Source organism: Strongylocentrotus purpuratus, unplaced genomic scaffold, assembly GCF_000002235.5.
Source record: "Strongylocentrotus purpuratus isolate Spur 01 unplaced genomic scaffold, Spur_5.0 spur5_scaffold_11, whole genome shotgun sequence".
NCBI classification, from domain to species: domain Eukaryota; kingdom Metazoa; phylum Echinodermata; class Echinoidea; order Camarodonta; family Strongylocentrotidae; genus Strongylocentrotus; species Strongylocentrotus purpuratus.
Window position 1 is genome coordinate 13,908,594 of NW_022145596.1, and position 20,234 is coordinate 13,928,827.

The following is a 20,234-nucleotide window of genomic DNA, read 5'->3' on the forward strand; positions in this document are numbered from 1 at the left end:
ACACATTCCTTTGTTCAAAAGGGCTTCATTATTACTTTTATTGAGGAAAAATCTGAGTTTGGCATGAATATAATGCACATATATATTCTTTAGCTATTTACATCGTAATAAAGACAAGATTACATATAGATTAGCACAAAACTTTCAACATATACACCGCCTATGATCCATACCTACATACACATAACAACTCTCAAAATAATGTCTGTCACACTTAAAAATACAGGTGTACCAAGTTCACAATTTCTGTGAACTTGTTCCAGTTCAATCTATAATTAGGTGAGATCAACACAAAGTATTTGCATGGAGTGTAGAAACAGAGTCATTATTACCCCAAAGCTATTTAACCAATTAGCACTGAAAAATAAAACAAAACCTATAAGTGTTTATTTCACATCAATGAGAACGAATATCAATATCTACTTTCTTTAATTTGCTGTAACCCAACTATTTAAAAAAGAGTCTATATACTTCCAAAATCAAAACTATCTCAGTGTTTCAATTATGGAAATAAAATTTGCAAATCATTACGTTTCTTCATTTCCATTTGTCAATTTTCAATCAATTACAGTTACTGGGATTTTAAAATCATTTAAGTATGAATAAATCCATTCCAAAAGGTTTTTCAATGAAAGTAAATTCTAGTTGGTGAGATATGAAAAGGTAAAATTGGGGTTAACAATTGGGGGAAACAATTTAATGTGGCAAGTAACATACTTCAAGAGGTCCAATATTATTTACTAAAATAATTCTCGTTAAGATTCATAGGAAATTCGGGCTCTTTTCAATTCAGTATTAATACTTTATAAAGATGCAATTCAGATGTCAAGAGTATGTTACTAAATCCATTACTACAATCTTCTTAGTGTAATACAACTCAATGCCAATCAGTCATTGCAATTAATCAACAACAAAAATTAAAATCATTCACAATCTTTCCAGTTGGACACCAGGATATACATGTACCATTCAAACTTACAGAACTCCCCTACATCTCTTAGAGACGATACCATAGACCTATCTAGTCTTGAATTGTACAAGCTTTTTACACAGTTTGGACGGATAAGTTTTGCATCTAAGTGACCCTACAGATGAACCCCACTACTCCACACAGAAAAGAAAGCGACATGTTAATCATGGGCGGTATTCCCAAAAAGAAGTAAACTTCTATGTTAACTTCTATGTCAAGTCCCAGAGTTAACATACCCATTACATACCTCTAAATCGGTATTCTGAAAACTGTGTTGAGGGTATGTAATCTTTTTTTTCCTTCAGGTTACGTCTCCGACACACCCATTTTTCACAATGCATCTTCCTGCCGAAAAAAGTCTGACTAAAACTAGTTTAGGATTTAATTAACATAGTTTTCAGAATACCACCCCACTTGTCCATTAAGTCCAGTGTCTGAAAGTGATGTTGATCAAAACTCATCACTGCCTCAGGAAAAAAATAAAATAAAACCACGAACATCTGAATATCATTCAAATAAAGGACCTTTTGCAGAATAATTAAAATCTCTGCAAACGGGGAAAACTTGTAACTCACTTCAAAAGTCGGTATCCTAGTTTTTATAAAAAAAGAAAAAATGAATTATCATAGCGACAGGAGCTCCTAATTTTACACCTTGGCAAACTTCAGAGAACAACGATTATTGCCTCGATAGATGTAATAAACAGAACTATCTAAATGCTGTCAAAATGGTCTCCTTCCAATCTGCAAGTATCATACTACATTACAAACACATCTGAAATTCTAATGCTGTATCATAAGAAACAGAGTCCCTGAAAATGACAGTTTACCAAAAAAAAACCTAAAATGAAGATTTAGTCGCTTTGTATTCCTATAATTCAAAATACGGATTTTGATAAAGATAGCTTTTCTGTAACTCACAAAAATATCAATTATATCACAGCAGATTGGGTGAAGTTACAGCAATAATCATAGCATTGTACCACAAAACATACAAATACCTAAAAAAAAAATCTGAGACACGCATATAATAAGACAATAAACAACACACACCCACGCACTGAGACACTGTCACACAAATAATCATTTTGCAGCAATGAACGGCATATAATTATATATAATTCTGATTATGAATGATAACCATTAAAATGCAATATAAATTTTTGAGGATAGGTAAATGATTAAGTTGGCTGTTAGATGTGGGTGAATTCCAGCACCACTTAAAAAAGAATTAATCTACCAAGTAATAACTAAGTAAACAAGTCATAATTTCAATACAATATTTCACACATGAATCTCTATCAAGTATACATAGATACTGTTACATATAAAATAAATTCAACAATAAACGCAATAACAGTGACAATGATAAAGACCCTTTCCAGATATCCTGATATCCTTTGAATATTTTCATAGAGATTAAAGACTAAAAGGTAAACAACGCCAGGGCAAAAATATGGCATTGACCTTTGACCTTTCCAAGATATTCAAAGAAAGAAACAAGTTCAAAAATATTCAAAATCTATGCTCATCCATTGTGAAGAACATGTGAGTGTGTATCACGGTCGATGTTAACAATTAGAAGCTATAAATCTGCAATGAAAGTGGACACAATATGTGAACATCCACTTATAAATGACATTTCTTCAAAAACATCTCGCGTTGATTATCTTTCTTCAAATCGAGACAGATGCTAAAAATGTCGTCGTACCAGTTAACACAAATCTATTGCATTTAGAGTATCGTAATGCATGAAAGTAACTGCAAAATTTTGCTTGATATAATGGACATCTTATTCAGATGGACTTTTAAAACTTTGTATGTATGAAACATTCCATATTTTATGCAAAAAAAACCCCAGTAACAATGAACAATAAAATGTTTTCCTATTATGTGTAAGTGATTTTATCATTAGTTTGCTATCGTAGTCTTACGTAAGCAGTGCTGTTTGCAGTCATACAAAACATTTAAGAAAGTTGGCGCAAATCAACATTAATATGCACATTTTCAAATAATGAGAGATTCTCATTACTGCTAAAAGTCCTAGATTATGGAATAAATTGGATTGGCGATATATCAATAAATTGGAAGAAATGGAAAAGATAAATTATTCTCATTTTAATTCTTTTAGAAGACTAGAAAGGAGAAATTTCACAGAATGGCATTTCATATTTGACAATAAATGTATACAAACCCAAATGTAGGAAAGAAATATCATTTTCATTGTAATTATTTTAGAAGACAAAATAGGAGGATTTTGACAGAATAGAGTTCATAGTTGAATAATGAAAGCACACAAGCCCATTGTATAATCTTGATGTCAAAGTTGCGACTACACAAAAAATAACAAACCAAATACTACAGTACATGACTTGAATTGACAGTTTGGGCAAGTCCATTTCGAACTTTTTGCATACATGTAACTTTGGTATTGTGCATTACTTGGTATTTACTTACTTGCTTTTGTTAATGGTATATAGTAAGAGGTTGTACCCAAATCTTTTGATAAAGATGATACCATATTTTATCATGTATAGATGAACTAGGCATATAACTATGGATAATCATGCATAAATGTGTGTCAAGAATGACATTCTTAATACCTGAGATCTTCTACAGGCATTTATCCTGCCTTTTTTTCAATTTTACATTTAGACTAGGGCCTTTTTCCTTTTCCGCTCCAAGGAGCTGAAACAAACCGATCATCACGCAAAGAGACATGGAAAGACTCCTAAGTGACCAATGAACTTGATGTGTGCAGTCCCAATCACAAAAATTGGACCACACTGGTTCATCAAGGACCTTTGATCCCAAAAAGGATAACATTCATCCAACTCAACAAATAGAAGACAGCGTAGGACAAAAAGCAAAGACCCGAGCTGTGAAAAGTTCACCCAATCGTCTTTCAATTATCCAGAAGAATTCTGCCTATTTTCTAGGGAGCATATGCCCCTCAATGTCTGATGTTGGGTAATCCCTCTGCAAATCTTGAAGATCTCGCTACCTGACACAAAATAATGAAACAAGTCTAGCTGGGCATGCCTCTATTTCAGACTTTATGTTGCTCCTTGGCTTTGGTAATCTTTCTACCAGGTGCTCTAGGAAGCATCATGGTTGGATAGTCACCAGTTGTTCCTCTGCAAGACTCCTCTAAAGCTCTCCTGGTATAAAGCAACACATCAAGTCTGCTGCCCTCTACCATCGCAGTACGACGACAACATCAAAATAAAACACGCACATCCATCCACATGGCTGGCTCGGTTTGAAGTCATTCAGTGTCTTTTCATGTGGAGCGAGAGATGGTCCGATCTTGAGAACGCCCTGTCACAGTGAGTACATTTGAATGGCTTGTCACCCGTATGCTTGCGATAGTGTCTGGTGAGTTCGTCAGAGCGGGCGAAGCTCCAGCCGCAACCGTCCCATTGGCATTTGTACGGCTTTTCACCTGAAGAGAGAGAGAGAAGTGTGGGAAGAAAGGGGATGAGCAATCACAAAAAGAATACCAGCACAGTAAGAGCAAGAAATGCCTATGAATTATTATGTTATTGAATATTCAATGTTTTTCCTTTAAAGGCATTGTTTAACAATGCCAAAGCTGAGATGCATGGTCTATCAGCATCTGTGATATATTGAAACCCTAAAAAAATTGCGCTTCAAAATGATCATGAAGCACCTCTAAAAGTAACAATCTTACTATACTCACTTTTCCTAATAGACTGTAGTCTTAAAAAAAACGTTGAATTTTGAATTCCAATCATTAATATCTTGATAATCAGATGGGCGATCAGCTTTTAAATGTCATGGGATTCCTGAATGACCTAAAGGTTTATAATTATGATTGCAGCATGAGCTAAATCCAGGATTTTGTTAAGAATCTGAGACAACGATACCCAGTCCCTTTAATGGAAAGCTCCGGCATGACACTAGCAGTTGCTACTCGTTACCAGAGTGTGGTAAATGGGTACTTGGTAGAAAAGCACTTCTTGAATGCTACCAAAATCGAAATCAGTAGCCTTGCTAAAGTTGAGGTAATACTGGACAGCCTCTAGCACCTTACATGATGGATATTACTGATATACAGAAAGTTTATAATAATAATAATAATAATTGCTCCCATTTATAATGCCCCTAATACATCAGATTCAGGCTTGCCTCAACACAATGTATGCACATTTTCCACTCCCTGGGGAGCATTCCAGCCAGTCGCCATTTTACAAGCGCCACTTGCTAATCCAACCGCATTAACTTATTTCATTTTTTGTAGGTTTTCCAGAAAGTCAATGTCACACTAACCTGTGTGTGTCCTTCTGTGCGCCTTGAGGTGAGAGCTCTTCGTGTAGACCTTATTGCACCCAGCAAAGTCACACTGGTGCACCCGTCTCCGCTTGCCATGGTCCATCACGACGGTCTGCAGGCTGAGGGGTAGGTTAGGATCCCCTGCGGTGGGTACTACCATCCTAGGCCCCCTTCTGCTCCCTGAGGATTGGTGGCTGATGGCGTGGTGAGGTGGTTGCCATGTCCTCGCTAGGTTTTCTGAGATGAGATCACTGGTGCGAGGGAGAAGAGAAAGGATTCTATAAGAATTATGTCAATGATAATATGTTCAGGATTTGTAAAGAATCTGTGTACTTGTAGTAGTGATGGTTTTGGAAAATAAAAAAAAGTTCACACTCATTCTTACCCAGTCCCTAGGATATGATTTCAAGTTAAATGTTGTCTAAGAGTGTACCAATAAAAGCATACCGTATACTTCATTTCATTATTAGCACACAAGTATATAACCTATCATACATGAGTGTTGTGGTCTAGTGGTTTGAATCTGAAGCCAAGCACCAAAGGTCGCTATAAACAGGTTTTTACTGTTTTAGCATTAAGCTGCACATGAATGAGACTATTACTGGTATATATTCTTTATTAATGCATGAAAAACTGCTAAAGTCTTTAAATGGGGTATAACAAAAAAGGAATTGTCTTTGGTACTTACTCAGCTGCTCTCGTAATTTTGATAAGGGCGCCAGCGCCTGTTCTTGTGATACTCTCTAGGCTCACGTTGGGTTGGTCATCGTCGTCCTCGTGGTCATCCTCCTCATCGACCATGTCGTCTGCCGTTAACATGTCATCCATGTCGTGCCGCCGATCATTGTGTCTTAGGACTGGCGATGGGATATTGAGTGTGGCTGCCGAGTGTTTCTTCAAGTCTAAAGCACCATTACCTACCAAAGACGAAGGGGGAGGGTTGGGTGTGCATTCAGTAAACTACTTGTTTATGGAGGAAAAAAAATCTGGATTTGCAATATTAAACATAAAGGAATTGTCCTGTTTTTCCCCTTTTGTTTTTATTTCTTATTCTTTTTATCAGAGCTCTCACATAAGAGAATTAAACACCATGATACGTTGTATATGTATGGATTATTGGGTTCAACATCGTATTGTATTCTAGTGCTTTATGATCGAGTTTCTCTTTATTTCTATCTCAAGGCAACCATAAAGCACTTTTCATCATCATACTGATAAAAACAAACTCAGCATTTAAAAACTGAATGATCTAATCTTTCATTGCCTTACATTTTCTTAATACAAATATTATCAAATCCACCTAGCATGCAAAGTGAGATTAATCATAAATCATCCGTTACTGCTGGTAAAAACTAAACATTTTAATATTAAAGACGCATAGTAGTGGGCTCTCATGGGGAACTTGACACCATTCAGGTTTTTACCCAATAACAGGTATTGTCAATCACCAGGATTAGCCTTCAGTTTCCTGGCCTACAGGCCTTATGTAATGCTTTTCATTTTCCACCCATTCCCCCATATGATAAAATCTTTATCTTACAATCCTCTCACCCAAAGACTCTCGCAGAGACTAGAGGGTATTTCTTGATCGGACTTTGGGTTTGCTGTGTGCAGACTTGTACACCCATTAAATGATATTTCCACCAAGTCTGGTGTCAGCGAAACTATGGCCTTACGCACAGAGTAACTGACGACCCTCTCGGATCTCCCTTTAAACATTCAATGCTTCTTCCTTGAAACTTTAAATTTTGTCCTACATTCTTCCATAGCTCATATCACAAAATATTCTCCTTTAAATAGACCAGTTCATGTTCTTTATCGTTTGCTTACAACCCCCCCCCCCCCCCCCTATTAAATCTTTTACAATAAAGCAGTCAAATCAAGTAAATTGCACTGCCGGAGGTGTGCCAATCTCTGATGACAAGCTATTTCAGGGACAACATTGGGGGTTTCCCCTTTACGTAGGAACATCAAGTGTAACATGCTTGAGAGCTCTAGGAACAATAATAAATTTGAGAAAAATTCTCAGGGCTATTTCTAAAGGAAAAATGTATTATACTTCATCACACTTGCTGATTTTGCACTTCAATACATTGAAAGAAAACAGTATTTTGGCAATTCACTGGCAGCATAAGATACCATATACAATTTTCTTTTCAATGCACCACCCCCTCTCACTGAGTCATATACGTACAACATGTATATGGTTGAAAAGTTAGAAACTGTAGTTTTAGAGTGAATACATGTTATCTGAGTGGTCTGAGTATATTCATACTGAAGTAACAAGATCTCAGTTGTCTGAACAAAGTGATTTGATTTAGTTTAATTTGTCAAGAACAAAATGAATTTAAATCACATGAAAAATGTGTTACAAATACATGCAATGAAAGGGAATATTTACCTTCACAAGGTAACATGTGAAGGAAGAAATGTACCCTTTTTTCAATGGGGTCCAAATAATTTCTTTTGATAAGAGGGCTAGGTATCCCTCCTCTCTGCCTATCCCAAATGCTCTCATAAATTGCCATTGTTATTTTTTATCACTGTCTTGTTTTTTATCATTCCATTCTGTATTTGTATGTTTTAAATGTTTTTATGAAGAGTGTTGAATAAACTTTGAATTGAATTTGAATAGGTAGGAATATGAAGAGTACTTACTGTCTACTTTGTGGTATGTCTTGAAGGATTTGGCTGGATAGATTGTTTTATTGCTTTCTGACTGTGAGTTGGACCTCTTCCTGGGTACAGACAGGTCGACCGGTTCTGTTTGGTAGGGTTCTTCTTCTTGGTCTTGGTCCTGGTCTTGGTCCTCGACTAAGCTGGGAGGAGAGGGTGAACTGTACATCTGCAAGAGGAAGAGAGAAGGAAAAGGTTACATTGTAAGGCATGGAAACATTCACGATGTCTGAAAAGACAACAACTTTATACTCAGTATCATGTATTACTCCCCCCCCCCCCTTCCTCCCCCTCTCCTTCCCCCTCCTCTACCCCCTCGACTCAACCTCTCAAGTTCACATCCACTCCCTTTCGCCTTCCCCTCTCCCCCTTTAACTTACATAGAAGTTAGCCTAGTTTTTCAGGAGCCTGCCCTGTTTACAATATATTTTTACTTTTTTTTTTTCTTGGTGAATTTCTATTGAGTAAGTACCTATAAAAGGTGAACGGCCCTACATTAAAAAAAATAGATTAATAAGTCTCATTTCAAAGGAAACTGTCAAAGGAAGAATCGTGACTAAAACATAATTTCCTGTACTTTATGAGGTCACCTTGTATAATTACTTTTTTTTTTCCACAAGCTAGCCTGTCTTTTTTATTTCAAAGATAAGGAAGAAGAATTAAAGGTAAATGTGTTGGTAGAAATTAAAACAGGATGATAAATTCAAACTTGTTCCTGTCATTTTGCTCCTGATTGATTTGAAAGGATGTCCAAACAGTCAAGACATGGGCAGAAAAATTGAAAAGTTGCTTTGGAAATGTCTGACAAAATCGTATCTGACATGAATGACATAACAGGCACCTTAGCCAGTATTGCCCCCCCCCCCCCCCAAGGAAAAACTATTTGGGGGTTCATGGGTGCTCTTATATGTTCTATTTGTAGTACCGGTAAAAAGAAATTTTCTAGAGGCAATTATTTATATTACCCCCCCCCCCTTGAGTCTGCTCTAACTTCCTTTTAGGTTTTATAGGGCTCTTGAAAGCTAAAGCGCTCACAGGGCTGTTAGGTTCATTTTTGCTACCCCCCCCCCCCCCCCAATATCTAGAAGTCATGTGGGCTTGGCCTCAAACACCTTTACAAAAGTCTACCTGTATCCTGCAAGCACGGGAAATTGGTACAAGCCCTCTTTCCTCCCTTTTAGGCCTGAGTAAACAAGTAGCAATCAGGTCGAACGGGGATGCGTCCCATTACCCAGTAATGACAGCAATTTAATTCTCCTCTTACGATTAAAAACAACTTATATTGACTTTGAGGAAAATATTGCCATGTTGTGGTTTGTTAGTGTAAATGAAGCTGTACCATAGACAACAGCCTGTAGAGAGTGTGCATGGGCCTACATGATAAATGTCCTAATTCACTGGTAGGATGTCTGGGAATGATGGTTGTGTTCATATTCAGAACAAGAATACAGTTCAAAAGAAAATCATGATTATATTTTCAAAAGTAGGATGCCTATCAGCTTTGAGCACTACAAAAAAGCTTATGTAAATCCTCCCAACAATTTTTTCTTCCAATTTTAATTTTTATGTCACTTCCATAATTTAAGAAAACTTTACTTGAAGTCAAATATTTACAGAGGGAAGAAACTCTTTTCAAGAGTACCACAGTTCCAGTTGAACTGTACAAGTGTCCAGACATGAATATCAGTAGACTATAAATAGACAATACTCCATACCAAGAAATGACGGACATACTGCATGAACCATTAAACACGTAGGATCAAACATGAATAATAAACAATGGGAGCTTCCTCATTCTAGCTTCAGCCGGCTAAAAAGAAACTGTGTCGTTAATCTGTGCACATTAGCATAGTAGGAAACATGAGTACCGGTATTAGGATAGGTGTTATCACGATGTATAGCTTCACATTCCCTAACTTGCAAAATGCAGTGTTATTGTCAGGCCTGGTTATTGTCATTAATGAATTCTTCATTTCTTTTTTCAAGGAATAATAATGTATTTTGCAACATTTCACTTTAAAAATTGAACCCATATTCAGGTGTACTGCACAGTCCATGATTACATAATCAATTACAAATAGGGAATTATTTGAAAGGGGCATAAACAGGCTTTTTAATAATACCAACGTCCAATATGATAAAACAGTGTATAACAAAAAGAGAGATATCAATGCTCCCAACTTAAATTGCAGAACTTTTTGTAGGAGTATATTATATTGGTACTCCCTGTGTATCTACTATCTTACCTTTTTTGTTTATGCTAAAAAAAAATTAATTCTTTGTAAAAAAATAATAATAAAAATGCATTTCCTCAGGCAATTCTGAAATTTATATCCAAGGTTCTACACAAAAAATTATAAAACCAAAGCTCTTTTAGATCTGTTTTTAGAGCAAAATCCCTCACTGCTTCTATTTTCTCCCATTGGAAGATAAATTGTCTGCGAGTCATAAAAAAATTGTTTTTTTAACCCATATTTACATGTTTAACGCCCGTCTGTCTTTAAAATGATGGTATACAAAATATAGAATAATAGACAATAAAGAGAAATACAGAGGAGATGGATAAAAAGATTAAGGTTATAAAACAATCATAAAGAGAAAGAAAAGACTGGCATTAATAATAAAAAATATATGGGGGAGAGGTGGGGGAGGGGAGGGATTACAGGAGGATTAAACTGATACCGCTCGCTTATTATAACTCCTGAAACACGGCTTCTAAAGCTCACCCACACCGTTTGAATGCTGTTGTCAACATCAGGTAGGTTAAGGTTTTCGGGTTCGGTAGTGGGCGTGGTAGTGGGCATGTGACTGCTGTATGCTTTGAGTAAAGCAATGAGACGTGTTTATTAGTTGGAATTAGTGGGAGGAATACAGGAGAAGAATGTCTCGAATAAGTAAATTCTGAGGTGGTGGTGGTCTAGAGTAGCTGGATAATTAATGTACAGACATAGCTCCGAGATCTAGTTCAGATCTTCTTATTTTGTGATAGATATGAAATTGAAACATAGGATTTCATCAAGATAGCAGATCGCCTCAAAATAACCCGGCTGTATTAGATAGATATTTGGTTTTATTCAAGTACTGATTAAAAAGTCCGAAGACTAAACAAGTCAGTTTACAATGTAAAATGCATAACAAAAAAAATAACAAGGTTAAAAAACACATGGATAAATTAAATCATTAATAAGTGAAAAAATATAATACCGGTAAGTATATAAGTATATAATAATAAGTAAACAAAAAAATAATTATATACAATTACCATAAATAATTATATATAATACGATCATTGCTAGTGAAAGGACTTGGAATTACATCATAAACGCATCACATTTTTTAGGGCATACATCTAAAGGCAATTTTCCTTTATTTTGGGGAGGGATGAGGGAGAGGGGGTAGGGGAGCTCGAGCCTTTGAAGCCTCCCCCCCCCCCTCTCTCTTTCTCCCATCCCCTTGAACTCAGTATGCGTGGTTTCACAGGCCAACTATTCTAAGGCAAGCCTCTGGTTCCTACGCTCTATTCTGAAATCCATATTTCCTTGTTAGTATGCTGCACCCCTCAGTAACACACCTCCCTTTGATATGGATCTGCCAATCTAAAGGAAACAATCAAATACTTGATATGCAAGACATCTTCCCGCCTCCAGTATGCTGTCGAAATTTTCAATGAAATTCATGAATGAACTATGCATCTGACAGTACGTAATATACCTTCCCGCCTCAATTTCGTCAAATTTTCACTAAAATTTCATTTAAATTTATGAATGAACTATCCATCTGGCCATTACAGTACGGGATCTGTGACATTGGCAGTATATGTAGTCTGTTTGGAGCCAGAAGGGTGTTAACTCTGTGTAAAATAACTATAAATGATACAAATTAACATCCTTCTGGCTCCAAACAGAAGATATCAGTACTTTCCTGTCTTTTATTTACACAAAAGTGGCGTGAAAGCTGCTATTTCTAGATATTTTGTTTCCTTCTTCCTCTTTGGTTGGAATTTTATATTATGGCATTTGGCAAATAGTCAGCGTTGATTAATTTTGCTACAACTTGCTTGGAATTTTGTTCTTTTGTTTCATATTAGTTTCATTTTCAGGCATTTCCACACCTAATTCGTCATAATCACACATTTTTTGAAATATTCAGTACGCTTGATTTGGTAATTGGTATCAATTCACTTTCCAATCACTTGCGATCAAGCTTTCCTAAAGAAATTCACTTGTAAGGCTTACAAATAAACCATGGGGAGAATTAATGAATATTTGTATATTTCACAAATTCACAAAAAGTAGGTGCAATCTCTCAAACGGCTGGAGCATCAAAACTAGCCAGAGTTGAGGTAAGGTGTGCTTTTGACAGCCAAGCCTAGGCAAGCCCAGCCCTAGAGGTTGGGGGGCAACAGGGGCGGCCGAATTCTCTGGCAGTGGGTCGGAAAGCAGGGCTTTGGTGCGTTTCCTGTTTTTCAATAGGCACATGACTGTTAGAAGTGAAGACTTCCTCCTGCCCTCAGAGGCTGATTCATACCCAGTGTCGACTGAAAAGGTGGGCTTTGCAGAAAAAAAACAGACGGATCGACTGTCAAACGCAATGCCTACCCTCCTGAATGTCTGTCCGTCCGAGGGCCCAATTCATTGTCTCTAGCTCTGGATCTGTTACCCCAGAAACATATCATATCCGGGACTAAGCATTTATGGACTTGCTCACTTCCAAGCATAAACCGTTGACATCGTACAAGATATGAAAGTGATTTTTTTTTGCTAGAATCGAAAGTAGGAGTGAAACTTGAAGCATCTGGTACATGAGGATACCATATTTTCAATTCGCTTGCACTATCAGAAACATAATCATATCCGGGACTAAACATTTATCGACTTGCTCACGTCCAAGCAGAAAACCCTAGCCATTGTTCGAGATATGAGAGTGATTTTTTGCTAGAACTGAAAGTAGGAGTGAAACTTGAAGCATCTGGTACATCAGGGTACCACATCATAAATTCTCTCGCACTACTAAGATCATTTTTCTAGAGGGAGGTGACAGATTTTTCTGAAGACAATACTTTTATTACATTCCCTTTCAATTAAAAACCAACCACAACAGGCTCTACATCATAGAATCGAGGAGGACTTTATTCCAAACTATCAAACACAGAAGTGAAAGTACACATACTGAACCACACCTGTTAACAGCTATAGACAGGTCTTTCCTGTTAAGGGGCTAGGACAGTGGGGGGAGGGGGAGGGGGAGGGGGAGGGGGTGGGGGAGGGCACTCATAAGTCATACAAGATAAACAAAGAAGTAAGCTGTCACATGTGTTCACCAAATTTTCACAGGTTCAGACAGACTCCCAAATCACAAAACAAAACAAAAAACTAGGAGCAAAGTTTGTATTTCATTTGTTTTTCATTTCAGGAAGGGGGATGGGATGGGCCCCTTACTCCCCCCTCCCCCCTCCCTCTGGTGCTCACGGTTACCCTCACATTTCCTTGTCTACAGAATAATACTCATGTTCTCATGTTACTTCCTATAGTGTACAGGTGAGCATGCAGTCGCTACGATAAGGATCGTATATCAAAAGCACTCCATACGTAGACGAGATCAACTTTGTGACAGGCGACAATCCAAGGGGACACAATTTCACACCTCCGAACTTTCAGCTTGCACCGGGGTATTTCCTACTGTTGGCTAAAAACCACATCTTGTTCATTTCTGAGGCAAGCTTCTCAATCTGTCGGTTTAGCTCGAGCTGATTCAATTTGTCATAATTAGGGGGAGGAGAAAATTCATTAGCTTTGTTTTGTCTCCTGCCTTATAAGTCTCACTCTCTTGGCTGACTGGGTATAACATTATTAGATTGTCACAAGCCCCAGTTCAGAAGTTGAAGAAAAAAACTGAAATGTTTCATATGATGACTCTAGTCTATAAGTATAGTTGTTGTTTTTGCTTGTGTGAATGTCATACACTAATTTATCAAATAATGAAAAGTGGAACAGCGAAACAAAGAGTTTCATAAGCATCATTTTGTACAACAACTTAGTACAAAATTACGGCCTTCTATTGTCTGAATATTGAACCCAGCATGAGCAGAGTACAAAACCATGCTCTTCCCTTTAATATACTGATCACATTTTAACATGTAAATCTCTTTTGATGTATGTATAAACGTCCTATAATAATCAGGTACACATGTAATTCTCATTGCTCCCCAGGGAGTGGAGATTGTGCACACAGTGTGTGCGGGCAAGCACTGAATCCAATGACCGGGGTAATAGTATATTTGTAAAGCGCTTAAAGACATTTGTATTAAGCGCTATATAAAAATTAAATATTATTATTATTATTATTATTGCTGACTAAAAGTAGCTGGACTCAAATACGCAGGAAGGGGAGGAGAGGGGAGGGGTAATATTAAATGGGCCTACAGTTAGAAGCAAAATATATGTAACAGTTGAACCATAAGTTTGAACTAAACTATGTAGTGGGAGAGGGGTTATAGCAGAATAGGCACAGAGCAGAGCAGGAAATATATACCCGGTACTGCTGTCAAAGGTATAAAATTCTATCCACGGTATTTCTATAAATTATAATTAGATAGAAGGTGGAGGGGTCATTCTAGAATGAACACTGAATAGGAAATATTAAGTGTTTTTACGCGATATACTATTCGACCGATTGTACATTTTCATGAACTACAAAATGTATGGGTGGAGGGGTTGGGCCACAGTCTGAAATATAAAATATTTGTAAGAGATATATTTGATCCATGATCCATATCTATGCAAATATATTTAGTACATGGGGGTGGAAGGTTAAAAATAGAATGATTACCAGTACATAGAAAAGATGAAAAATATTTTTCCTGCTAAGATATAGTATATTTAGTCCATGATAATATCTTCCAAATACATTCAGTAGAGATATAGGAAGGGGTGTGGGTGTTACAATACAATAAATACATAGTAGAAGAATTAGACTTGTCAATATTTACAGTAAATGTTTAACTATATTTGCACAGATGGGTTTATATTAAAATAAATAGATGTACATATAGTAGTTGACACAGTAACTGCTTTTCAAAGCTTTGGTATTCTTTTCATTCAAATGTGCATTTTCATCTTTTGTTATCTAAAGTAAATAATTGCAGTGCTTAAAAACTAAAGAATACATGAAAATTAAAGTAGTAAAAAATGATTTATTCCAAATAGTCGCAGTGTTTGTCAGTGTACAAAATTGGGTGTAGATATCTTCACTCACTTTAATAGTATAAAAATGATGTTCTATGCTTTTGACATCATTATTTTACCTTAATTTGTAAGTATGGGATGTTTTCTCTAAGACTGAAGCATGATAACATCAAAGAAAAATAAATAAGCATGCACTCACAAAGCCAGTGTCATGCTATATTATCAGAGCAACACGGTATAGGAAAATGGGGGGGGGGGGGGGGGGTTACTATTGTAGGAATATCTATGAAACTATAATCTGCAATTGATTATGGCAAAACTAATTTAGTCCAAAGTTGAATTCATTCAGAAGTGAAGTGTTTCATATTCAAATTTCAAAGAACAAACTCTGCATATTTTTAAACTGCATACAAAGTCAAGTTTCATCAATCTGTGACTGGCAATTAAAGGTCATACTTCTTCTCATTGAGTAGAATCGAGGCAAATTATGGCTAGTATTGAGGGTAAAAAAAAAACCTTAGAGGGGGATTAACAACAAGATACTCTTCTGAAAAGCATGACTCTCTATCCTCTCTTATGTTTCTTTAACGGTTTGCGGTCTCTTCTTAATCCACTTGTTAGACTCCTTAATCCAGGCTGTTGTCACATGACATATGAGAAGCGTTGAATCACGTTTGTAATTGACCCCAACATAATTCCCCTCCGCGCATTAGGGCACATATCGCGATTAGTCAAACATTAGATCAAGGAGCTGTTGACTGCTAATTATAGATTGCCAGATTTTTGCTTGAAAATGGAGAGAACTGAAGTGTTTGGGGTTATAGAATAAGCAGTTGTTTTGGATGAAGTGTGTTTCAAGTTACAGTCCTCAGTATTCATATCCTTGATTGGCTTATGCAGACTCAACCTTTCAAGAGGCTCAACGTTTCGATTGTATAATCGTACAGTTGTTGCAATAATCTTCACTTTGAAAGTGTATGGGCAGACATGCATAACATCCAATAGAACGAGAAGGAAAGCCACAGCATGGTAAAGAATGATTACTGGTATATTTGTACCGTCATCCTCCTACCAATTACCATGCACTAACTATCAACCCAACAGCCACCCCCCCTGACCCATCCTTTTGCTGCTCAGAGAGGCCATGAGTTGTTATCAACTCTAGTTACTCACTGAACATAAGTGCAAAGTTCGACTTTTAATTAACCCTAACAAAATATTTGAAGAAGCAGTTATAATCTTTGATCATTAAATTAATGATTTCAGAGAAAGAGGAGGATGGAGGTGGTGATGGAACTACTTCCAGGTCATGACGGAAACCACGACTCCTCAATTAATACTTGACAACCGACATGATGACATCATAATTAATCATTAACCCATGCTCCTACTACAATACCTTCCACTTGCTTTGAGGGTTAAAGGGAAATCCAACCTAATGGCAAACAACTCTTAAAGAAAGCAGGGAAATCCGAGAAGCTGACTGATGAAAGTTTGAACAAAATCTGACCAAAGATAAGAAAGTTATAAATTTTTGAAAATTGTAATCCCTATACGTATGGGCACTTCAAATTAGGAATGTCAGAGTGATGTAGTGCTGGACAACTTTGCCATTTGTTCCAACACACAAAAATTACTAAAATGTAAATATTTTCAATATCTATGACTCGAGAGGGTCTTTTCTTTTTAGACCTGTAACAATAATGTACTCTTCATAACATATCTTGAGTAGTGCCCCACGGGTGGAGGCAGAAGAGAGATAAACGGACATTAGTGACATTTTTGTACCCACAAACGGGAGAGTTATCCGCAACTCTGTCAAAATCCACTACAAAATTTACACATTTGAGACCTGATTTTTAACTGAAAACCTTCAAAAATATATAATATATTATTATTCACTCTACTCTTCAATAGAGACCAAAAGTATGAAGTTTCCTAGCAAACCCAGGTAGATTTAGTGCATGAGTACTGGTATTCTAACTGTCATCATGAATTTTGCTGAAATTGCAGATTTATTCAACAAACTTATTTCACTCTTTTTATACAAACACGCATGTCTAAATCATAATAACGGCCCCCTTTTCCTGACCTCCATATAGTGTGCAAGCAATTCAGGTTGAAGGTTCACTCAGCTCCTCATATGGGCGTGTTCATCGTGTTTGCCCAAAGAGAAAGATTAAACAAACAAAGAAAAGGTTCAGGGCACTGACTGAATGCATGAATACCGCCTAAATGCTGGTCATATAACATGTTTGAGTTGTAAGTACACATTTAAGGTAAAGTGTTCAGTAAATAGAAGTTAACCAGTGTTGTATATATGGAAGTGCTGATTTCGTTGAAGGGCGTGATCGGTTGGGACTTTACAAAATATTGAGTAATAGAAACGATACCACGGATCATGTTACTTTCACAGGCTTTGCATATGAGCCATAATTAGATTTATTTAATTTGAAGCCTTTAAATGGGAGGGGACATGTGCCCTTAATTAAATGGCAAAAAAAAAAAAAAAATTAAAAATGAGAAAGAGAGATAGAGAGAAAGGGTGAAAGAAAATGTGAAATGAAGACCAAATATGAGGTAGAACGACACATTTGAGGTAATCTTAAGTTTGGAACTCTACAATATGTGGTAACTTATGGGATATTGATTGGCCAAACACCTTGGAATTGCCCAAATACCAACATGTTGTCCGTTGATTTACAAGCTAACTGTACATCACCATAGCTTGTAGAGTGACACTGGCATGCAGGCCAGCCTGGACCCACCCAGCCCCCCAAAAATTGAATTGTTGACATAGCCGTGCCCTACCTTCATATTTGCTTCATTAAAAAACGTGCCCTGTACTGTAAGCAGCGATTGTTGCAGGAGTTAAAGAGCCACTTCACCTGTAAGGTCCTTAAAATTCTATAGCAAAATGAGGTGATTTTCTAATTATGGAATCAGTACGTATAGGGTGTTTTGGCTGAAGAGTTTGGTCTAATAGGCCTACATGTGAACGACCTCTTGTAGAAACGAGTGTATACCGGGTAATCTCTTTGGGCAAAATTAGTTCTATTTCTGCCTTTGGATTACAATCTAAGATTACTTTTATCACACGTTTCATACGGTCTACATGTAAATAGAATCGTACCATCACAACCCTACCCTGTAATATGTTGAGTTTTCATGTGTTAGTATATATACCCAAGTATACTAAAACAGTGTTCAAAGTGACTTTTCCTTTAAAAATGTGGGTTGTTTTGCATTACTATGGCATATACTTGGCTATCCCTGCACCATTTCCTCGCTGTTTTCACGAAGTGACGGTAGTGAAAAAAAATTGCATTCACTTTGCGTTACGATTTTCCTCACTACCGTCACTTCGTGAAAATAGGGACGATTTATGTTCATCAGAATAATTATGGGTCCTTTATTTGAGCTATGAAAAGTGATTTATTATCCGCCATTCTCTTTCTTCTTACAGTTATATGATGTGCTGGACTGCTGGCTAACTTTCACTTTCTCCTTACTGTATTAACCTGGTATTTTCAAGTACATATATTTTCATAAATGATTGGGACAAAGACATTTTCAGGAGTTATTACTTTGGGCGATACTTAACACTTAGATATACAACACATGTCCACAAGTGAATTGCAATGTTAAAGCAATTCACAAAGTTTTAAATAATAACCATTTAATTTAGTAAATGAAAATAGTACATGTATCTAATACCTGTACATCCAACTTCGAGTTAAATCCAGTCCCCAAAAGAATGTACACTAGAGCATGTTTTTTCATGCAATATTCTTTCCACCCTAGTTTGAATTAATAATTATCAAGTGGGGGATCTTTTAGAATAGGCTATTATTACATATTTTGCGTACCGGTATTATACCCGATTGGACCCGAGTCAGGCCACGGGAAAGACACGTAGTCTCGTCAGTTTACACCCCCTTAAAAGGCATTTTTTATTGTACACAAAAAGCATCACACAAGAGTAAGCATCTTTTATAGTAGGGTGGTGGGGAAACTGGCAAAGTGAAAAACAAAATTACAAAAAAAAATTGTTTTTGAAACGGCAAAGTAAATCTGAATAGCCTGTTCTATGAAAACCTCTGGGGGACTCAGTAAACAAACAAAAAATTGTACAATGGGCAGAAAATGAGAGATATATAAAAAAAAAAAAATTGGTGAAGCCAACGTTACAGTCTGCGGAGTCTCAATTGTTGCTGGAAGAAAATTACTTCTTCCACACTATTGATACAGTATAAGGTATTCTGAACCCACAACAAAGAAAAAGCACGCTTTTCCGCAGAGGTACATTCACTCTTCCAAATCTCAAATACTTTGTTCTCTTTCATCATTCTTTTTCATGTATTTCAATATTTTCATCCATCAACCTTGACTTCAATAATTGATTTTTGATTTTCTGTTTTTGAACACTCCCCTCCCCTCCCCCCCCCCCCCCCCTCAATATCATGTGATGTACATGTAGGTGTTACTTATGTTTCCTTTCAACTGCAAGGCATTTAAGCTTCAAAAAGAAATATGGTACTTCAATCTTTTATATTTCCTTACCATGAGCTTTAATTTGGGGGAGGGAAGGAGAGTGATTGTTCCTGTATGTTTGCACATATGTTTCCATGAATATATACATAGCCCACTATGCTTCAATTCCTATCTGTTTTATGCGCTTTGAGTACCAACAGCACCTACATGTAAATGTATTTAACACAATGGTATTATTATCAAAAAGTAGTTCTCATAGAAAGAAAAAAACACCAAAAGAGAATGGCTACATGTGTATGGGGTGTTGAACATTTCAGAAAATAAAATCTTTGGAGAATTCATGAATTTTACATTCAAAATGAGTTATAGCAACTGCACAAACAGGTGGAAAGTGTCCAACTTTCTGCATGACTGTTTCCACCACTTCCAAGCATGACAGCAACTTCCTTCCCCCCCAAATAGGATTCTTTTTTTCTCCAAAAACAAAAAATTGGATTATTCTATTGTTCTGTGACAGAAGTAGGAAAATACATATATCACGGAAGAGCTGGCAACTAGACTAACCATTTGCAAGGCACAGACGTGACATGACGGTTCCTCTCTGTTTTCGGGGAA

At 36.7% G+C, this 20,234-nt stretch overlaps 1 protein-coding gene across 2 annotated transcripts in view; it reads right to left on the reverse strand.

Moving 5' to 3' along the window:
- Positions 1 to 9: 9 nt before the first annotated feature.
- Positions 10 to 20,234, reverse strand: part of LOC574751 (Krueppel-like factor 3) — a 40,068-nt gene continuing 19,843 nt past the window's right edge. Inside the window, exons 5-8 of one of the 2 annotated variants that reach the window (XM_030980713.1) lie at positions 7,924 to 8,110; positions 5,954 to 6,182; positions 5,263 to 5,543; positions 10 to 4,414 (exon numbers count right to left, since the gene is read on the reverse strand). In XM_030980713.1, the coding sequence (XP_030836573.1) occupies positions 4,242 to 4,414; positions 5,263 to 5,543; positions 5,954 to 6,182; positions 7,924 to 8,110 (870 nt within the window). In that variant the 3' untranslated portion in view covers positions 10 to 4,241. The remainder of the gene's footprint in view (positions 4,415 to 5,262; positions 5,544 to 5,953; positions 6,183 to 7,923; positions 8,111 to 20,234) is intronic. The other variant, XM_030980714.1, reaches the window with a different exon arrangement.